Source organism: Eleutherodactylus coqui, chromosome 2 (genome assembly GCF_035609145.1).
Source record: "Eleutherodactylus coqui strain aEleCoq1 chromosome 2, aEleCoq1.hap1, whole genome shotgun sequence".
Taxonomy (NCBI): domain Eukaryota; kingdom Metazoa; phylum Chordata; class Amphibia; order Anura; family Eleutherodactylidae; genus Eleutherodactylus; species Eleutherodactylus coqui.
Genome location: NC_089838.1, coordinates 107,355,478 through 107,378,014, shown reverse-complemented (window position 1 = coordinate 107,378,014; position 22,537 = coordinate 107,355,478). Strand labels below are relative to the sequence as shown.

At 45.0% G+C, this 22,537-nt stretch overlaps 1 protein-coding gene across 1 annotated transcript; it reads right to left on the bottom strand.

Annotated features, from left to right (window-relative positions):
* Positions 1-395: 395 nt before the first annotated feature.
* LOC136611601 (sulfate transporter-like) lies at positions 396-21,966 on the bottom strand. The gene is made up of 3 exons (XM_066591317.1): positions 21,880-21,966; positions 19,775-20,362; positions 396-3,099 (listed from the first exon to the last, which is right to left on the bottom strand). The coding sequence occupies exons 1-3, from the start codon at positions 21,886-21,888 to the stop codon at positions 1,498-1,500; spliced, it is 2,199 nt and encodes a 732-aa protein (XP_066447414.1). The 5' UTR covers positions 21,889-21,966; the 3' UTR covers positions 396-1,497.
* Positions 21,967-22,537: the final 571 nt, after the last annotated feature.

Sequence of the window (22,537 nt, the reverse complement as noted above, 5' to 3'; positions counted from 1 at the left end):
CTAATCTTAAAGGAACATTAACAAATAATGTATCATAAAGTCACATTTATAATTAATAATTAACATTTATTTCCAGTTGTGTAAATATAATTCATACCTGTTTTTTTTTACATATATTTAATAAATATATAAAAGAAATTGCAAACAAATTTGCTTCATTCGGTAAATACAGAAATCCTCATACTGTTGCATAGTGAATAGAGATGAGCGAACGTGCTCGTTTAGAGCAATTACTCGATCCAGCATCACTTTTTTTGAGTAACTGCCTAATCGGGCAAAAAGATTCGGGGGGCGCCAGGGGTGAGCGGGGGGTTGCGGTGGGGAGTGGGGGGAAAGAGAGAGAGCTCCCCACTGTTCCCCCCTGCTACCTCCCGCACCACCCCGGCGCCCCCCGAATCTTTTTGCCCGAGTGGGCAGCGAAAAAAAGCGATGCTCGATCAACTAATTGTCCTAAACGAGCACGTTCGCTCATCTCTAATAGTAAACCTTATGCGCCAGGACAGTCTTCATGACCAGAGCAATTATTTAAAGAGGTTTTACTATTATGAGTATATGGCACATTATAATCATGTTTTTTGCAGGACTGTACAATGAGCCATGTCAGAAAAAGGGCAGATTTCATATCCTTTTGGGTACTGGAATATTTGGTGCTTTTCTGGGTGAGTTTACAAATGTCCTGTAATTCAGAATTCAAATATTGGCAAATATGCTGATCAATCGGACTTGGGTTAAAACTCAAATTGGTGAGAGTCTAGCAGATGGAACTTTTAGGAAACAGGCATTTTTAATTAAAACACACGTTAGGTTTATTAAATGGGTGGTCATTTATAAATATATCTATATAAAAACATTAAAGGCATCTCCTATGTCATAAAAGTTTGTAACAACCATTTGTATAATTTGTTTTCATTCTTGTTTGTCTTTGCATTACTGAATGCAAAAAATAGTAATGTTTGCTATAGGCTAGGCAATCATAATTAAAAACTCAAAAAAAGTTTTAGGCCCGCCGCGGATTCTTCATGCAGAGTCCTGCAGCGGGTCTCTCCTTTCCCGCGGCCTAAGAATAAGAATTACTTACCTGTCCGGACGCTGCGGATCTGCCTTCCGTCGCGGCCGGATCTTTTTTCTTCAGCCTGGCGGATGTGCTCGGCACGCCAGCAGCATGCCGCGCATATGCGCTGTGCACTCTTTTTTTTTTTTTGAACTCCTGCTCCCTCGCACTTCCATGCAGGAGAGCAGGAATTCAGCGGCGGGTGTGCCGCGGATCCGGACTGCTTCCATAGGCTTCAATAGAAGCCTGCGGGAGCCGTCCCCGCGGGAGACCCGCACTAAAATGGAGCATGCTGCGGGTGTTTTCCCATGCAAGCAATCCGCGCCTCAGGGGAAAATGACATCCGCAGGTATTTAAATATCTGCGGCTGTCCAATGCATACCTATGGGGCGCAGATCACACGTGCGGGTGACCCGCTGCGGATCTGTCCCTGTGGACATGAGGCTTTATTCTTTGGTTTCTTCATTGCCTTCATCAACATCAGCTGAGAAGGACTCGGCATTCTTTATTTGATATAACCTTGCTTTCTTTCGGAAGGTCTTCTGGGCAAATGTGACTGCGTCATGGACACTATAGAATGCAATCACGCCAACACTGCTATGTTCACGCCTAAAAAAATCGCCATTGTGAAGTAAGCTGCGGACTGAAGGATTACAGTTGGCAAGAAACACCAATATACCAATCGCCTCATAGTCATTGCGAACTTCTTTGAGTACACTGAGACCTACGCTATCTACAAACTGCATGGCACCACAGTCAATTATCAGAGAATGCATATTGATTTCTGGGATGGACGTATCAATAGATTTTTTAGGTTTACGTACTATTTTAATGACATTGAACTTTGAAAAAAAATTGCATTTCGTTTGTGCATTGGCATCATCTTCTTCCTTTTTGGCCTTCCTTCGTAATGCTGTCACTAACGATGGATTAACGCCAGTTTTGCTATGCAAGGAAGATTTAAAATAATCCTTGTTGGCATAGTACAAAGAACCATCAAAGCGATATATTTTGATATTTTGCACAATGTCCAGCTCTTTGTATTTAAACTGGTCTTCATAGATCTCTGTCCCAATGACTTGGCCCAAAAGAGTAGCCCTTGGCCTCTGCGTACGGAATATCACACAGAGCATAGAAAAGCAAACAGCCACCAACAGCCCAATCTCGGTTGAAATCAAGGCAGAAGCCAACATACTGACCCACCAGATCACTGTGTCTATTTTGCTAATTCTCCACATTTTTGGTGTGTCTCCGAATTTCATAAATGCACCCCTAAGGCTAACAATTGTGATAATTCCTAAAATACAATTTTGCAGTGAGTAAAAGAGTGGGGCAATAGCTAGCAGTACCAGAAGTAATAATATGGAAGTCACAATACCATTGAGCTGTGTATTGGCACCAGAAGACTCTTTAAGTAGAGTTTTGGCTAGGGCGGCACAGGTGGCAAAGGAGTAAAAGAAAGATGGGATCAAATTGCACATGCCTATAGCTATCAGCTCCTGGTTGGTTCTGATGGTATAGCTATGTTTTTTAGCCATAATTTCAGCTAGAGATACTGTCATTGCGAACCCAATTATTGCAATGGGGATTGCATCAGTTGCAATTTTTGGAATTAAACTCCACTCAGGTGCTTTTGGAGGCTTAAATCCGATAGGGATAGTTCCACAAATTGATGATTTATATTTGCCATTGAAATTTAAAAAGTGGGAAACCAAAGTAGCCACAATGATAACAAACAGCTCTACTGGAATTGGGACTTTCAGCTTACTCTTATATTTATCATTAAGACTTTTGACAGGTATCAAAACAATTAACGAAACAGCACTTGTTATTAAGTCACAAATGTTGGTGGTTGGTAAGTTTGCGAAAACGTCAATCCACGTCATAATCAGGGACCCTGTACCATCACGGCGAGGAATCTTCAAGCCTAAAACATATTTCATCTGGGAGGTTAGGATGGTGAGTGAAGATCCGGTAACAAAGCCGCTCAGTAAGGGCTCAGATAAATACATGGAGATGAAACCGAGACGAAAGAGTCCCATAAGTATCTGCAAAAAAGGGGAAATCAAAACTTCAGAAAAGGTATTTACAAGTACATATTATTTATACAATGGGGAGGAAAACAGCATTATTTTAACAACATTTTTGCACAAATATAAACACATCATATATTAAGACTAGAGATGAGCGAGCATACTCGCTAAGGACAATCGAGCATTGTCCTTAGCGAGTATCTCCCCGCTCGGCAGAGAAGGTTTGGCTGCTGGCGAGGGTGATAGGTGAGTAGCGGCAGTCAGCAGGGGGGAGCGAGGGGGAGAGAGGGAGAGAGAGATCTCCCCTCCGTTCCCCCCGCTCTCCCCCACCGCTCCCCGCCCACCGCCGCTCCCGAGCGGGCAGGTACTCGCTAAGGGCAATGCTCGATCGAGCAATTGCCCTTAGCGAGTATACTCGATCATCTCTAATTAAGACATGTATATAAATTGTAGAATTCAATGGGTAAATTAGTGATGTCATTATTTACATTGTTTCGTACAAACATATTTGAATTGTTCTTTTTATGATGACCTATTATGCACTTTCAACCCTATGCAAAACTGCTAAACTGTTTCAGTCTATAATTGTGGTAGGGGCCCCTCAAATATTATCACCGGGCTGCCGGTGAGTACCCAATCCTTTGCAAGTCTCTTCACATACTTATTGTTGCCTTCTATTGGGCTAGCCCTCATTAGACTGGTCTTGTTGTCACACAAAGCTACACCCAGAGACTGGAGTCCCTACTGTTAAGTAAAAAATGATGAAATTCAAGGGATTTTTTCATGAAGACAATGCATTTTTAGGCCTTTGTCACACGGGCGTTTTTTCCCGCGATTTGCGGATCGCATGATGGATGCGCATCCGCAAATCGCGCGACTGAGGCCGAAAAATCGCCCAAAAAAACTGCTCCTAGCTGCGTTTCATTAGAAACGGGCCAGAGCTGTCCAGCGAATTGAATTCAATGGAGCCGGCAATACAGCCGGCTCCATTGAAAGCAATGGGCTGCGGGCGATCTCACGATGAATTTTCGGGAAGGGCTTAAAAATATAAGCCCTTCCCGGAAATTCATCCAGAAATGTGTAAAAAAAATATATATATATATTTATACTCACCTGGTCCCGGCAGACGGAGTTCAGCCACGGCCGCCGGCAGTTCTCACCAATCAGAGGCAGCTCTCATTCACACCCATTCATGAATTCATGAATGGGTGAGTGAGTGCTGCCTCTGATTGGCTCAGCGCATGTCAGTCAGCTGAGAGCTGCCCCTGATTGGTCCCTGCGCTGAGCCAATCAGAGGCAGCACTCACTCACCCGTTCATGAATTCATGAATGGGTGTGAGTGAGAGCTGCCTCTGATTGGTGACCAATCAGAGGCAGCTCATTCAGCAGGCGGGGATTTTAAAGCCCCGGCTGCTGAATACTACTCAGAGCAGTTCAGGAGAACTGCCGGCCAGACGCGGCTGAACTCCGGCTGGCGGGACCAGGTGAGTACATATTTTTTTTATTTTTTTTACACATTTCTGGATGAATTTCCGGGAAGGGCTTATATTTTTAAGCCCTTCTCGAAAATTCATCGTGCAATCGCCGGCAGCCCATTGCTTTCAATGGAGCCGGCTGTATTGCCGGCTCCATTGAATTCAATGGGCAAGCATCATTCTTCTCTGCCACAGCTGTTACAGCTGTGGCAGAGAAGAATGATTTGTCTAGTATATGCTCTCAATGGGGTCGGCGCTGCTGCCTCCGGCCCCATTGAGCACATATAGAGAAGAGAACAGGAATCGCAGATCGCAGATAGGTGCGATCTGCGATTTCTGTTCTATAATTTATCGGATGAGCGCATAAAAAGCGCTCATGTGTCCGATACCATTGCAAAGCAATGGTTTTATAAAATCGCGCAGCGCATGCGCAAATCGCGCGAAAAAACGCTCGTCTGACTGAGCCCTTAAATTGAAGCCTGCCTGTCCATCCGTTAATCACCATGGGTCCTCCAGCAATGAGCGGTTATCACTAAGTGGAAGCTGCAGCCAGCCATATATATTTAATAGTATTACATGCTGGTCATTCAAAACCATGTCCAGATTGGCCCATTGGGGAAGTGATGAATCCCTCTGTGTGGACCAAAATGAAGAAGCCTCTCCCTGCAGCTCACAAGCTCTTCTGGATGCCAGTATATCCACCTGTAACCATGCAGAGCAGTGCACCCAGAGAGAACCAACAAGGGTGAAAGTGGCATGATGATATGATTACATCTGGCCGCTTGCATCCTAGATCGGCACCTCCTGCCCTGGACATTGCCAGAAGCGGCCCTCTTCCTCTTAGTTTGTAGCTTATTGCTGCAGGGTAGGTGTGAATGTGATGCTGTCGACAAGTAGCATGACCCCTCTGCCCACCCATATTCTGAAGCTTGCTTTAGAGCATGATTGCAGTGATCTCACAACGAAAGATAGTCTAATAAACAATGGTACAGTGAGAATACTGGAGAAAAGGCCACTTGGCAGCAAGCTAAGGCCGGCTTACCACAACCGGATTCCTATCGCGGAATCCATGGTTGGCATCCGCATGGAGGTTCTGTGGCAAATCACATACATTGAAAGGTATGTACTTTCCCTTTTTTCTTCACACTCACGAGAAACAAATCTGTGAGTGGAGGAAAATTCGCAGCATGCTCTATTTTGCTGCAAAATCTGCACGGATAGCCTCCATTGAAGTCAATGGAGGCCATCCAACCTGCAGCCCATCTAGCAACGGTGCAGGAAATACAAATATATATTTTTAAAAATCTGCACTGTGCATGACAAGCGGCAACCATCCACAGTCCTCTTCAATACAGAATTTGTAGGAATGTGGGGTTGTCAGCCAGGGTTCCCAGCTCTCCTTTGTGCAGCTGGCTTAAGGCTGCCTAGAAACTTAGCAGGACAGTGTTCCAGTCCCCTCCATAGAAAACTTACTTTAGTCTAAACACATTCAATTTTGCATTTCCAAATCCTGCAATTGTCTTCCACTTCCCCTGCAGAAATATAACTCCCAGCATGCACTGGCAGCTGCAGAACATCAGGACCTTCCTGAGAACTGCGGTACTATTCCATTGCTGTAATGCTACCCCTCAAATGCCACAATCAATAGCAACCGCAGTACCTCAGGGTAATACTAATATTGTAGAATTTGTACTATATTGTAGTATATAGTATAGTATTTAGTATATTTGTACTATATTGTAGAATTTGTATTATTTGTATGAAAATGTGACAGCAGATATTCTATTCTTTTATATTCCCCGTGCCCCCCAAAAATAATAAAAGTCATTGAATAAATTCTGCATATCACCAAATTTTTCTAATAAAAACTGCAACTTGTCTTGCAAAATAAGAAGCCCCTATTTGGATGCATCAGTGAAAAAGTGAAGACATTATGGCTCTTGGAATGCTGTGGCAGAAATATATTTTTTAAACATGTTTTTGACTATGCAAAAATGGCACTATATGAAATAAACATAGATGTATTGGGATTTGCAGCAATTGTAAGGATTAGAGATGAGCGAACGTGCTCGTTTAGGACAATTACTCGATCGAGCATCGCTTTTTTCGAGTAACTGCCTAATCGGGTGAAAAGATTCGGGGGGGCGGCGGGGTGGAGCGCGGGTTAGAAGGGGGGAACAGGGGGGAGCTCTCTCTTTCTCCCCCTCCCCCACTCCCCCCCCCCCCCCCCCCCCGCAACCCCCTGCTCACCCACGGCGCCCCCGAATCTTTTTGCCTGATTAGGCAGTTACTCTAAAAAAGTGATGCTCGATCGAGTAATTGCCCTAAACGAGCATGTTCGCTCATCTCTAGTAAGGAAGTAAGGATCTATACATGGTTCATGTAAGGTATAATGCAAAGCACATGCAATAAAAAAGTCAAAAAATAATAGTAGGTTTACTATTTTTTCCCATTCCTCCTCCTCTCCTAAAAATGTAACAAAGGTTAATAAAGAAATTATATGTACCGTACCCTAAAATTATTCCACTGGAAAAAGCAAGACCTCGTATGACTGTCAACAGGAACATACAAAAGCTATGGTTCTTGGAATGTTGCTCATGATGGACCTTTTTCTCTTGAAGACATGGTCATTTTTTATTTTACATTTTAGTCCACCCTCCGGCTTTCAACACATCATTTTTTTTTACATAGTGTGGGGATATAGCTCGGTAGGCATGTGGGTTTCATGATACACAGAGCGGAACACCAGCGGATGCAGTCCAAGAACAGGCATGGCCTGCGTTTATTTTTATACCAGCAACATAAAAAGTCCAACTTTAACTTCAGGCAAACAAATAATTGTCCATAACCCAGATATCAGGTAAACAGGCAATAGTCCAGAGCCCAGCGCTCAGGTCGCACTTAGCCGGTGCAGAGCACAGCAGGGCTTCTCCCTCCAAGCCAGGGTCCAGCAGCCATCCTAGCTCCCTCTGTGTCCGTGCACCTGCTATTTAAAGGCACCTTTAGTTTGGCTCAGCCTCAGCACCTGGGCTGATTGGCCTTGCCCACACCCTGGAGTGGAGGAGGTGGAATGGACAGCCTCACTACCAACCTGCCATCCATTCCAAAAAACCCCGGCCCGGATATTTTTAAACAACAGATCTCCAGCAACTGCTTGCTGGAGACCACATTACGCTCCTGGTTTCTTATGTCTCTGGGAACGAGACATGACCCTCCTCCAGTCCCCTTATGCATAATACCAGAACCGAGGGGCGACGTAGCGACCATCCACCACTACACCCCTCAGTACCTCACAATAGCCGTGTGAGGGGATTGACTTTTTCAATATACTGAGAAATTTGAAAATATACTTCAGTGGGAAGAAATGGGAAAAAACACATTTGCGCCTTTTTTGGCGTAGACAGTGTAACAATAATGACATCTTATCTTTTTCAAAAAATCTCATTTTTATTAATTGAGAAGAAAGAATTACAATAAAGTGAAAATGATACACATAAACACAATCTAAATTCGTCAAAGAAGATTCGCAGGTCTCAATTATATATGGCAAGGCAATGAATGGAAAATCCCCATCAGATTAAGACTAAACGGAGTCTTTCCTAAGAAAGTTAAATCAGATATAGCAGTGTTCTTGAGGTTGGAGTATAACAACAGAATTAACTCGTATAACCTATAGCAAATAGAAAATTAGAGGATGGTCATTTAGGTGACATTCAAGAGGTGAAAAGGCGGGGGTTATCTAATTGGGATGTCTTTCTAAGTGATTTGACCATGGTTACCATAATGTCAAAAAATTTGATCTCATCCCAGAATCTCAGGCAGTGATCTCTTAGATCTTATCTCTCCATTGAAATAGAGATGGTGGGGTGGTATCTCATCATAACTGAGGGATAAAGAGTTTTGCTGCTGTAAAAATTAGTTGTATGGAGATGTCGAGGGAGCGAAATAAGATGGTTGAGTAGTTGATCATATTGTATTTCTCTGTTCATTTATTTGATGCCAGAAAGGCTAAATCCCTCTCCCATTCCCTGATAAACCGATTCAAGTAATAATCCTTTGTATAAGCATGTCATGAGTTTTTTAGTTCCGGGAGGGTAAGGTAAGTTTCGAACCAAAGTCGGTCTCTTATTTTGTTGTGGAATAAGGCCTGAAATTTCTTAAGTGACTTATAGATATGTAATGTTTCTATAAGGTTAAGTGATATCCTTGGGGAAAAATGATTTCGTTTGTGTTAAGCTAGTGACTAGAGATGAGCGAGTGTACTCGCTAAAGGCAATTGCTCGAGCGAGCAGTGCCTTTAGCGAGTATCTCCCCGCTCGAGACAGAAGGTTCGGGTGGCGGCGCGGGGGAGCGGTGAGTAGCAGCTATCAGCAGGAGGGAGTGGGGGGGGGAGAGGGAGAGAGAGATCTCCCCTCCGTTCCGCCCCGCTCTCCCCCGCAGCTCCCTGCCTGCCGCCGGAACCCGAACCTTCTGTCTCGAGCGGGCAGGTACTCGCTAAGGGCAATGCTCGCTCAAGCAATTGCCTTTAGCGAGTATACTCGCTCATCTCTACTAGTGACTCTAGCACCTTTAAGAAGATTTTGCATTGTTAGGAAATTGAATTTTGACCACAAGCATGTTATTTTTATTTATTTATTAGCTAGAAGAAAATATTTTAGAAAACTTTTTGTAATAGCAAATTGGTAGTCTATCTGGAGCTGGGTTTTTCCCGTTGGAGATGGAGGAGATGGAGGAGAGGGCCTGGGCCACTTCAGTAGTAGTGAGTGGTTAGAGCAGGTAGTGCAAAGAAGTCTAAGTAGGTGAAAGTAGCAGTGGGGGGCTGTATTATGTACGTCTATTGGTTCATCATCAGCCAAGTTGTACAGGGCTTTGTAGTAAGCTCGGAATTCCATGGCTATCTCTGCTGTAGATGTGACTGTGTCTCCTGAAGAAGACTTTTTTTTTATAAATAAAAGCTTTTTATTTCTGTATTTTTAAGTCTTGACATGGGTTTAGAGCCTTTGTCTCCATGAGCGTAAATTTTGTATTTGAAGGAGAAGAAAGTTTTAGATGATTTTATGTTTAAGATATTATTTAGTTTATCTCTGTTCTTTGAAATGTGTTATGATGTCACAACTCATGGACATTTTCTCGGCTAGAGATTTGACCTTGGAGAGAGTTTATTTTCAAATCTCTCTGTCTTTTGACTCTTGTGCCTGAGGCTACCCATTCCCCCCCTAATAAAAGCTTTATGCAATTCCCAGAGAATTGGAGAGGAGACTTCTGGGTTGTCATGCAGATTGCAGAGTTGGAGTTGGAGTTAGTGGAGGCACATTCCATGTCAGATTCATCTAGACCCTGTTCCTGTAGTGCATTATATAGTGTTTTATTTCTTTGTGCGGCAGGGAAATTGCGCTTTCTTCTTAAGTATTTATCAATTTCAGATTGACTTTTATTTATTTTTGACATTCCTGCTGGATCCTTGCTTTTGTCTCTGCCTGTTTAAACCATTTTGTAGTTGATCTGTAGAAATTGAGCTGAAGTCTCTGTGAAGGTTGCATATAGATTAGTTATTCATCTTAGTAATTTTTCCATTGTCCCTTTAAGAGTCATCGGCCCTTAATGCAGAAATGTGGGGAAATAAGATGAGATATGTTAGGGCTCAGACCTCAGAGGACTTATTAGTATCACAGCTGTGATAAAAGAGGGTGACTACAGCTCCCAGTTTCATTCCCAGTGCTTAGAACTAGGTGGTGACAGTCAAATCATCCCAGTAGCAGGAGGTATAGCCTGTGATCACCCCAAACTTGTGCTGGGAAGAATTATGTTTCAAGTAAGGGGCCTCTTCGGAATCCAGTGGCAGAGATTGGCTTAAATTGGGGTTAAATAGAGAGGGATGGTGAGTAGAGTTATCAGTGGGGGCTCCTAAGGTCTCCCTATGGATCTCTCACTGTGCTGGTATTAGGTTTCAAGGCCTCACTGACTGCAGGACGGAGCGGCGCTTCCATCAGGATCATGAAGGGGAAGGTGGGCTGAGTGGCAGCTTCTGAGGAGGGCGCTCTGCTGATCACTTACCCCAGTGAGGTGTGGGTGCCTGTCTCTAGAGAGCAGAGTCTGTCTATGAGCTCCAGGATCTCTAATTCCCCTTTAACTTTGGTGATACTTCCTGGGAGGGAGAGTTTTGGATTCCCTTGGATTCTGCTTGGCAGTAAGGAAGCTGTGTGAGGACACATCTCAACAGCTCAGCTGCAAGCCAATGATATGTTATCTTTATTTTGAGGGTCAATTTGATTATATAGCTATAATTTTTTTGTGTCATAATACTTTTATAAAATATTTTTAAATGGGTTGTCCATTCATGATGTCACCAGGTCTTTTGGCCCATTCATGTCCCGTAAACAAGTCACATGAGCTTCTAATGTAGAAGCTCCAGACAGTTTACGAGACATCACTAATGATGTCTCATGTGGGGAAGTCCTATCACTTGTACAATATACTACAAGACTTTACTATTGCAGTATATTGTACTTTTACAAGCATTGTATTAAGTCCTGCCACAGGCAAGTGAATAGCACATAGCAATTTGGACATGAGACAAAAGTTCTCCCTCTGTTAAGCAACTTAAATGCTATTTTCAGTGCTGACTATGGCATCTAAAATGTTAAGGGCCGGGATCAGAGCTATCTCCAATTGCAGGTGTTAACTATAATTGACATCCACCCCCCGCCCACACACACACACACACAAGCACACACCACCCTGGGTTGACTCCCAAATCTGCTCTAAAAACACCCCATGCATATCTGACGTACATGTACATCAGATGTCACAAAGTGCTAAAAACACTCAATGAAAAATTATTGATAGCAGTTAACATCACTGTCACTGATAAAAATCAACATTTATTCTGCATCATGCGAGAGCTTTGTTAGTGCCTCTTTGATCTAGGTAATAGAGGGGGGGACCAAGTGTGAAACTCCCTTTATACCATTCATATACACTAACAGGACATATAGAAAGGAAATGTCTTCATGAAACAACCTCTTTAACCCCTTAAAGAGGTTGTCCCGTGAAAGCAAGTGGGGTTATACACTTCTGTATGGCCATATTAATGCACTTTGTAATGTACATCGTGCATTAAATATGAGCCATACAGAAGTTATTCACTTACCTGTTCCGTTGCTAGCGTCCTCGTCTCCATGGTGCCGTCTAATTTCAGCGTCTAATCGCCCGATTAGACGCGCTTGCGCAGTCCGGTCTTCTCCCTGGTGAATGGGGCCGCTCGTGCCGGAGAGCTGGTCCTCGTAGCTCCGCCCTGTCACGTGTGCCGATTCCAGCCAATCAGGAGGCTGGAATCGGCAATGGACCGCACAGAGCCCACGGTGCACCATGGGAGAAGACCCGCGGTGCATCGTGGGTGAAGATCCCAGCGGCCATCTTAGTAAGGTAAAGAAGAAGTCGCCGCAGCGCGGGGATTCGGGTAAGTACTAAACGTTTGTTTTTTTTAACACATGCATTGGGTTTGTCTCGCGCCGAACGGGGGGCCTATTGAATAAAAAAAAACCCTGTTTCGGCGCGGGACAACCCCTTTAAGGATACAGCCCTTTTTTAAAAAATTTTCGTTCTTTCTTTCCCCCTTTTAAAAAATTGTAACTCCTTTATTTATCCATCGACATAACTGTATGAGGGCTTGTTTTTTGCGGGGCGAGTTGTATTTTTTCTATGGTACTATTTAATGCACCATATAATGTACTGAAAAACATTAAAGGGGTTGTCCCGCGAAAGCAAGTGGGGTTAAGCACTTCTGTATGGCCATATTAATGCACTTTGTAATATACATCATGCATTAAATATTGGCCATACAGAAGTTATACACTTACCCCCTCCGGCGCGTCTAATCCAGGCAGAAGAAGGCTTTGGTCGGCGCCATGGAGACGGGGATGCCAGCACCGGAGGGGGTAAGTGTATAACTTCTGTATGGCCAATATTTAATGCACGATGTATATTACAAAGTGCATTAATATGGCCATACAGAAGTGCTTAACCCCACTTGCTTTCGCGGGACAACCCCTTTAAGGGGTTAATGTTGACTCCGTCTCTAAATACTATTAGCATACAAAGCTTGTCTTTGCTTATAGATATAATCCAGCATGTCAGAAGGCACTAACCGACATCTCTACTGTGACTTAGTCCACTATTACTTTTACTTGCTTAAGGCTGCATCCGCATGGGCTACAAGACATTGCTCATGTGAAAGAAGCCATTGGAAACCATGGGCCTCACACTGTAGAGAGATTTTGTAGCCCGTGCAGATGCAGCTTAAGGGCCACTAACTTTTCAGGCAACTTATGCTTGCTTAGTACACAAGCTACTAGTTTCATTATTTCTGTAATATACTTGCATTAAAAATGTTGTTGCTTTATGACTGTGGATCATGTTTGAAGTGGCTTCCAGTAGGGGTATCTCTTCTAGCTTCTCTGCAATCTATTGTAACATTAGGTACAGAGCTTCTGAAGTAGAAAGGACACAGGGACATTTCCTTAGCCCCTCCGCCTGTTGCTATCTTCACAGAAGGCTCCTGTGCACTCAAAGGCTGTAGGCTAACAGATCTCCACTATCTCTTCTGCTGTTATAGTGTCTGTGTATGTGTCTGTGCACGCATCACAGTGGGTTTACTAACCATTTGGCCAGAATGTCTCTGAATCATCCTGGAAAAGCGTGCTGAGTAGAGATGAGTGAGCACCAAAATGCTCGGGTGCTCGTTACTCGGGACGAAATAATCGCGATGCTCGAGGGTTCGTTTCGAGTAACGAACCCCATTGAAGTCAATGGGCGACCCAAGCATTGTTGTATATCGCCGATGCTCGCTAAGGTTTTCATTTGTGAAAATCTGGGCAATTCAAGAAAGTGATAGGAATGACACACCAACGGATAGGGCAGGCGAGGGGCTACATGTTGGGCTGCATCTCAAGTTCCCAGGTCCCACTATTAAGCCACAATAGCGGCAAGAGTGCCCCCCCCCCTCCCAACAACTTTTACTACTGAAAAGCCCTCATTAGCAATGCATACCTTAGCTAAGCACCACACTACCTCCAACAAAGCACCATCACTGCCTGCATGACACTCCACTGCCACTTCTTCTGGGTTACATGCTGCCCAACCCCCCCCCCCCATGACCCAGTGTCCACAGCGCACACCAAAGTGTCCCTGCACACACTGCAAAGGGTTGGCACGGCTAGGCAGTGACCCTCTTTAAAAGGGGCGTGGCGATAGCCCACAATGCTGTACAGAAGCAATGAGAAATATAATCCTGTTCCACCTCCATCAGCAGCTGCACACGTGGGCATAGCAATGGGGAACCTATGTGCCACACACTATTCATTCTGTCAAGGTGTCTGCAAGCCCCAGTCAGACTGCGGTTTTTTATAAATAGTGACAGGCAGGTACAACTCCGAAATGGGAATTTCGTGTGCACCCACAGCATGGGTGGCTCCCTGGAACCCACCGGCTGTACATAAATGTATCCCATTGCAGTGCCCATCACAGCTGAGGTAACGTCCGATTAAATGCAGGTGGGCTTCGGCCCACACTGCATGCCCCAGTCAGACTGGGGTTCTTTAGAAGTGGACACATGCAGTTCCAACTCCCTGTGGACCCACAGCATGGGTGGGTGCCAGGAAGCCACCGGCGGTACATAAATATATCCCATTGCATTGCCCATCACAGCTGAGGTAACGTCAGCTTTAATGCAGGTGGGCAAAAAATTAATTGGATTACACTGTAGGCGAGGGCCCCCAAAAATTGGTGTGCCAACAGTACTAATGTACCTCAGAAAAATTGCCCATGCCCAACCAAGAGGGCAGGTGAAACCCATTAATCGCTTTGGTTAATGTGGCTTAATTGGTAACTAGGCCTGGAGGCAGCCCAGTTAAAATAAAAATTGGTTCAGGTGAAAGTTTCAACGCTTTAATGAGCATTGAAACGTATAAAAATTGTTTAGAAAAATTATATGACTGAGCCTTGTGGGCCTAAGAAAAATTGCCCGTTCGGCGTGATTACGTGAGGTTTCAGGAGGAGGAGCAGGAGGAGGAGGATGAATAGAATACACAGATAGATGAAGCAAAAAGGTCCCCGTTTTTGATGGTGATAGAGAACGATGCTTCCATCCGCGGGTGCAGCCTACGTATTGCTTAGGTATCGCTGCTGTCCGCTGGTGGAGAAGAGAAGTCTGGGGAAATCCAGGCTTTGTTCATCTTGATGCGTGTAAGCCTGTCGGCACTGTCGGTTGACAGGCGGGTACGCTTATCAGTGATGATTCCCCCAGCCGCACTAAACACATTCTCTGACAAGACGCTAGCCGCAGGACAAGCAAGCACCTCCAGGGCATACAGCGCGAGTTCAGGCCACGTGTCCAGCTTCGACACCCAGTAGTTGTAGGGGGCAGAGGCGTCACCGAGGACAGTCGTGCGATCGGCTACGTACTCCCTCACCATCCTTTTACAGTGCTCCCGCCAACTCAGCCTGGACTGGGGACCGGTGACACAGTCTTGCTGGGGAGCCAGAAAGCTGGCAAAGGCCTTGGAGAATGTTCCCCTGCCGGCGCTGTACATGTTGCCTGATCTCCGCGCCTCCCCTGCTACCTGGCCCTCGGAACTGCACCTTCTGCCACTAGCGCTGTCGGATGGGAATGTTACCATCAGTTTGTCCGCCAGGGTCCTGTGGTATAGCATCACTCTTGAACCCCTTTCCTCTTCGGGTATGAGAGTGGAAAGGTTCTCCTTATACCGTGGGTCGAGCAGTGTGTACACCCAGTAATCCGTAGTGGCCAGAATGCGTGTAACGCGAGGGTCACGAGAAAGGCATCCTAACATGAAGTCAGCCATGTGTGCCAGGTTACCTGTACGCAACACATGGCTGTCCTCACTAGGAAGATCACTTTCAGGATCCTCCTCCTCCTCCTCCTCCGGCCATACACGCTGAAAGGATGACAGGCAAGCAGCATGGGTACCCTCAGCAGTGGGCCAAGCTGTCTCTTCCCCCTCCTCCTCATGCTCCTCCCCCTCCTCCTCAACGCGCTGAGATATAGACAGGAGGGTGCTCTGACTATCCAGCGACATACTGTCTTCCCCCGCCTCCGTTTCCAAGCGCAAAGCATCTGCCTTTATGCTTTGCAGGGAACTTCTCAAGAGGCATAGCAGAGGAATGGTGACACTAATGATTGCAGCATCCCCGCTCACCATCTGGGTAGACTCCTCAAAGTTTCCAAGGACCTGGCAGATGTCTGCCAACCAGGCCCACTCTTCTGTAAAGAATTGAGGAGGCTGACTCCCACTACGCTGCCCATGTTGGAGTTGGTATTCCACTATAGCTCTACGCTGCTCATAGAGTCTGGCCAACATGTGGAGCGTAGAGTTCCACCGTGTGGGCACGTCGCACAGCAGTCTGTGCACTGGCAGATTAAACAGATGTTGCAGGGTCCGCAGGGTGGCAGCGTCCATCTTGGACTTGCGGAAGTGTGCGCTGAGCCGGCGCACCTTTCCGAGCAGGTATGACAAGTGTGGGTAGCTTTTCAGAAAGCGCTGAACCACCAAATTAAAGACATGGGCCAGGCATGGCACGTGCGTGAGGCTGCCGAGCTGCAGAGCCGCCACCAGGTTACGGCCGTTGTCACACACGACCATGCCCGGTTGGAGGCTCAGCAGCGAAAGCCAGCGCTCGGTCTGCTCTGTCAGACCCTGCAGCAGTTCGTGGGCCGTGTGCCTCTTCTCTCCTAAGCTGAGTAGTTTCAGCACGGCCTGCTGACGCTTGCCCACCGCTGTGCTGCCACGCCGCGCGACACCGACTGCTGGCGACGTGCTGCTGCTGACACATCTTGATTGTGAGACAGAGGTTGCGTTGGAGGAGGAGGAGGAGGGTGGTTTAGTGGAGGAAGCATACACCGCCGAACATACCACCACCGAGCTGAGGCCCGCAATTCTGGGGGTGGGTAGGACGTGAGCGGTCCCAGGCTCTGACTCTGTCCCAGCCTCCACTAAATTCACCCAATGTGCCGTCAGGGAGATATAGTGGCCCTGCCCGCCTGTGCTTGACCACGTGTCCGTTGTTAAGTGGACCTTGGAGTAACCGCGTTGGTGAGGGCGCGTACAATGTTGCGGGAGACGTGGTCGTGCAGGGCTGGGACGGCACATCGGGAAAAGTAGTGGCGACTGGGAACCGAGTAGCGCGGGGCCGCCATCATGCTTTTGAAAGCCTCCGTTTCCACAAGCCTATACGGCAGCATCTCCAGGCTGATCAATTTGGCTATGTGCACGTTTAACGCTTGAGCGTGCGGGTGCGTGGCGGCGTACTTGCGCTCAAACACTTGCGCTAGCGACGTCTGGATGCTGCGCTGAGAGACATTGCTGGATGGGGCCGAGGACAGCGGAGGTGAGGGTGTGGGTGCAGGCCGTTAGGCACTCGTGCCTGTGTCCTCAGAGGGGGGTTGGATCTCAGTGGCAGGGTGGGGCACAGGGGGAGAGGCAGTGTTGCAAACCGGAGGCGGTGAACGGCCTTCGTCCCACCTTGTGGGGTGCTTGGCCATCATATGCCTGCGCATGCTGGTGGTGGTGGCTCCCCAGCTGATCTTGGCGTGACAAAGGTTGCACACCACTGTTCGTCGGTCGTCAGGCGTCTCTGTGAAAAACTGCCACACCTTAGAGCACCTTGGCCTCTGCAGGTTGGCATGGCGCGAGGAGGCGCTTTGGGAAACAGTTGGTGGATTATTCGGTCTGGCCCTGCCTCTACCCCTGGCCACCGCACTGGCTCGGCCTGTGCCCACACCCTGACTTGGGCCTCCGCGTCCTCGCCCACGTCCACGTCCTCTAGGCCTACCCCTACCCCTCAGCATGCTGTATTACCAGTAGTGCAGAAACAGAACGCCGTAATTAAATGTGCCACTTATTGGCCTGTGGTTGGAGGCTGACTTCCCTTACGGAACGCACAGCAGAGGCAGGAAAGAATTTTGCACAAGCCTGCTGTAACACTTAGCTGGCTGCGTATGAATTAGGACAACTACCCCCAGCAGAGACCCAGTACACTTGTGGACAGGAATACAGCGGTGATGTAAGAAGCAACACAGAGGCAGGAAAGAATTTTGCGCAAGCCTGCTGTAACACTTAGCTGGCTGCGTATGAATTAGGACAACTACCCCCAGCAGAGACCCAGTACACTTGTGGACAGGAATACAGCGGTGATGTAAGAGGCAACACAGAGGCAGGAAAGAATTTTGCGCAAGCCTGCTGTAACACTTAGCTGGCTGCGTATGAATTAGGACAACTACCCCCAGCAGAGACCCAGTACACTGAGGACAGTCACAGGCAGCCCAAATAGATTTTTTTTCCCAAATGTTTTTGGAAAGGCCCACTGCCTATATACACTAAATATGTCTTCTGTCCCTGCCTCACCACTACTGGCCCTGGACAATGTAAAATTACTGCAGGACGCAATGCTCTGCACGGCCGATATACAAAAACAAAAAAAAGTGCAACACTGCAAAAAGCAGCCTCCACACTACTGTACACGGTTAGATGTGGCCCTAAGAAGGACCGTTTAACTCCTAATGCTCTCCCTATAGCAGCTCCGGCACCAGCAGCACAGTCCCTGATCTCTGTCAGAACGCATCTGTGGCGAGCCGCGGGAGGGGCCGATTTATATACTCGGGTGACACCTAATCTCGCCAGCCACTCACTGCAGGGGGGTGGTATAGGGCTTGAATGTTGCAGGGGGAAGTTGTAATGCCTTCCCTGTCTTTCTATTGGCCAGAAAAGCGCGCTAACGTCTCAGAGATGAAAGTGAAAGTAACTCGAACATCGTGTGGTACTCGTCTCGAGTAACGAGCATCTCGAACACGCTAATACTCGAACGAGTATCAAGCTCGGACGAGTACGTTCGCTCATCTCTAGTGCTGAGCATTCAGATGCTGCTTCTCTGCTGTTTGGACGAGAAGCAGTGCAATGCAGTTTGAGAAGTAAGGTCAAGGAAATGCAAGGCAGGGAACAACTGACAGAATAATATGTTTCCTACACCCCCCTGCCTAAAAGTGGATTGCAAACAGCAGAACAGCATAAAAATGGGGAAGACAACCTGAAAATCAGAACTTACAGACATAAAGCAGGGTGCAAGCAGCAGCAAATGAGAGGGTAAGGAGAACTTGTTGAAAACTTTTTGAAAACTCAGACACGCTTCAATTCTCTTTTTTTTAATCTAGCAATTTGTGTCCTATCATTTATAGATCACGTTAATTTGGATGACATTTGATAAGAAAATCTAATTTGCATTGTACTTCAAACTCTTAGTAGGGTTCTGGATATGTCATTCCAAATGTTACTTTTTGACTTATCAGGCAGTTATCTGCACCAACTTTCTAACAGCTTGATGCTTTAAAACAGCAAAGAGGCATTATTAACTGAAAATCAGCAACCATTAGGTAAATGCATTTTTGTGACACTTTGATTACTTGCTGCAAAGTGCTGTACAAGAAAATTGCTTACAAAATTACAATTAGGGCTCTAGGGCTGAATTCATATATATCAGCTGTGTCTGGCCAGTTGTCTTATGCCTGAGCCAAACTCGACTGATGACATTTTCAAGGACTTTGTGCACCACTCTCATGTCCACGCTGAATGCAGCATTTCTCTGTGTGGCACAGGCAGCTATTCAACATTTAAACTGATGTGCCAGATGCTATGAGTGATTCCATAGAAAGCTATGGGAAAAGTTCTGGTTATTAGTTTCCCTGCAGAGTTTCATTACAATGGTGGAGGACAAATCCAATAGATAGCCAGTAATATGGGAATCTGGCCTTACAAGGCAAACATTAACTTTTTGAAAGTAGACTTTTTTTTCTTGTACAGTACTAAAAATAACCCTCCAGTCCCGGACAAACAAAGATGGCCGCATCAGCTTCTCTGCCTATCTGATGCACACCGTGTATTAGTATGCGTCATTAGTCTAAGACACTACATCTGCTTTGATTAACCAGTGCTGCCCACAGAGCAGTGCTGGCCAGTCACATCAGCATGTAGTGTCTTAGACTACCAATGCATACTGATACACAGTGTCCATCAGGTAGTCAAAGAAGCGGTGCGGCCATCTTTGTTTGTCCAGTACAGGAGGGTCGCTTTAACTTGGGTCCACATGTTGTATCAGCTGAAATTAGATAATGACATAGTATGTGACATTAGGAATCTCCAACTTACCTGGTAAATTCCAACCATGAAAGTTAAAGATGTAGCCACCGTAATTGCATAACAGCCTCGATCACATAAAGTTTCATTACTGGAAAGCGTTGAATTTAATATGCTGGTACCATCTTCCGGAAAGCCTGCAGCTATGAGCTGCTTGTTCACAGACTGGCCTACCATAAGACACAGTACTCCAAATGTACCAATACAATTATGGTGAGATGTAGCCATAAGGAAGTAAATGATGCCACAAAAAAAGTTACTGTATAGACCATAAATTGGATCTTGACTTGCCAATAGTGAATAGGCTATGCCTTGAGGAATGGTAACAATTCCAACTATGACTCCAGACACAATATCACCTAGCAAGTATTCCTTAACTTTGTAGTTTGGAAGCCAAGTAAGCACAGGGAAAAGGTCAAATAAGAATCTGCCTAATTTCCCTGGGCTACTTTTACAGCAGTGTTTTGTTTTATCCCAAATGACTTTTCTCGGATTGAGTGCTGGCCTGATCTGTTCTTCAAGTTCCACTGAGGTGTATGCTAGTGAAAGTGAGCGCTCTCTCTGGTCAGAGAACTCAATAGGGTAATCATGATCCATAAACTAGAATGAAAAAGAAATCATAGTCAAGATTATAATTATTTAGTATTCTACAAGCTATGGCAAAAATAATGGTGCATTCACATCAGAGTTCACAACAATCACCAATGAGACTTTTCAAATCTTATCCTTTTAACCCTTTCCAATCCAATTTGTATCCTGGTTTTCCTAGGGGGCTTACCCTTTTTCTGTGCTATATGCTGGCTAAAGCCAGTACTGCATGAGGTGGTTAGATAGGCTTCGACAGCAGAGAGGCTGGCAATATACACTAAGAGAACCCCGACGGACGTCTTCCAACATCGGAGCTGTACAGCCTCAAATCATAATGTCTTCACATGTCATTCAGTGGATTGGAGAGGGTTAAATCCTACATTAACAACAGACTGTGATCTCATTGAAAATGTCAAACCTAAGAAGCATCGCAAAAATTCTCTGCTTTTTTCACCCAGAAACTATGCAACTCCAGCCCATTGCCTATGTCTCGTATTATAGCTCAATTAAAGTCTTGAGGTTAATAAAACTACTTATTATTGATTATATTCTGTGCATGTTAAAGAACTAAGCCAGTATAAAGCAAATTATTATTACATTGTTCACATAGTACTTGTTCATAATTATAAATGCGAAATTAATACAAGAGCAAAAAATACAAAAAAAGGTTGATTTAACAAATATCAAATATACAGGGTAGGCCATGGAAAAGTAGACTGGCACTACACTATTATGAAAGCTGTCTAAAAGAAGATCTGTCTTTTGGTATTTACGTGCCCAAAATGTATTTACGTGCCCATGTAAACGAGCCCATAGGCATCTTGCTTCCAAGGTAAAATTGGTTATTTTCATTCTCTCATTATAGGACAAACTTCCCGTTACTTGTAATTATTTAGTAATGCTACTTTGGACCTTCTTCAGCTCCTCTATGTCCTTTAAACAATATGGAGCCCAAAGCTAAATAGCATATTCTAGAAGTGGTCTTTCCAAAGATGTATAGAGGGGTAATATAATATCACATTTGTATTATGAGTTTCTATCTCTCTTTTATAGATGCTAGAATCATATTTGCAGCCGCTGCATGGTATTGAGTACTGCTACTTAACGTCCTTATAATCAGTATATCCAGGTCTTTCTCGTGTTCATGGAGCAAATAAGGAATGAATAATATTGAATTCCAAGAACATTTAGGAATTGTATTTTGGTAAATTAACCAAAATTGATGTTTCAATAATAATACACTATATCACAGACATATATAGTAGTGTCTCCAAATCACATCTTTCACATTAGCGATACATTATATAGTATACTACAGTTGTATGCTGACATAATAACGTGTTATTACCCCCTTCAACTAGTTCACATAAATACATGTTATTCATTGTAAATGAAGTTTTCATATCTGAGGTCATATAATAATATCTCATCAGAACCCCGGTAATATGAGTTACATAACTTGTAACTCTAGATCTAATTAATAAACATTATTGCACACTATAGTCAAATTGCATGAACAGGATTCAAACCTCAGTCATAGTTGCAGGTCATCAACGTCGTTCTCAGCCGATCTGCTAACACACCAGTGAACAGACTCCTTTATAGAAGTCTATATACTCCTGATGGCATCATGGATGGAACCTGATTAATTTAGTGAAAACAAATAAAGTGTCCTCTGTAATTTTCTGGAGATTAATGTTGGTGTGTAAAATAATAAGGGAAAACAAAAGGTGCACCTTCAGCTGTGTCATTTGGGAAACTGTTTACATAACTTTACTAGGTAATTCCTAGTATATGAGGAGAGGAGGAAGAATAATGAGATTCATAAATTGTGTTTTATTTGAACACAATGTAATTACTATATTTGTGAATTGACATTGTATTTGTATATACAGTGTGAAATTGGTATCATTTAGGTCAGCAGACACTGCAATATTTATTTGTTTGTTCTAAATTATACAGCTATTGCAATTACGCTAAAAAGCATCCAAACAGGAAATCTCATGCAATCCCACTTATAAGGTCCTTTGTAGAGATGAGCGAGTATACTCGCTAAGGCACATTACTCGAGAAGGGAGTGCCTTAGCTGAGTATCTACCCGCTCGTCTCTAAAGATTCGGGGGCCGGCGCGGGTGACAGGGGAGTTGCGGCGGGGGAGATCGGGGAGGTGAGAGGGAGAGAGAGATG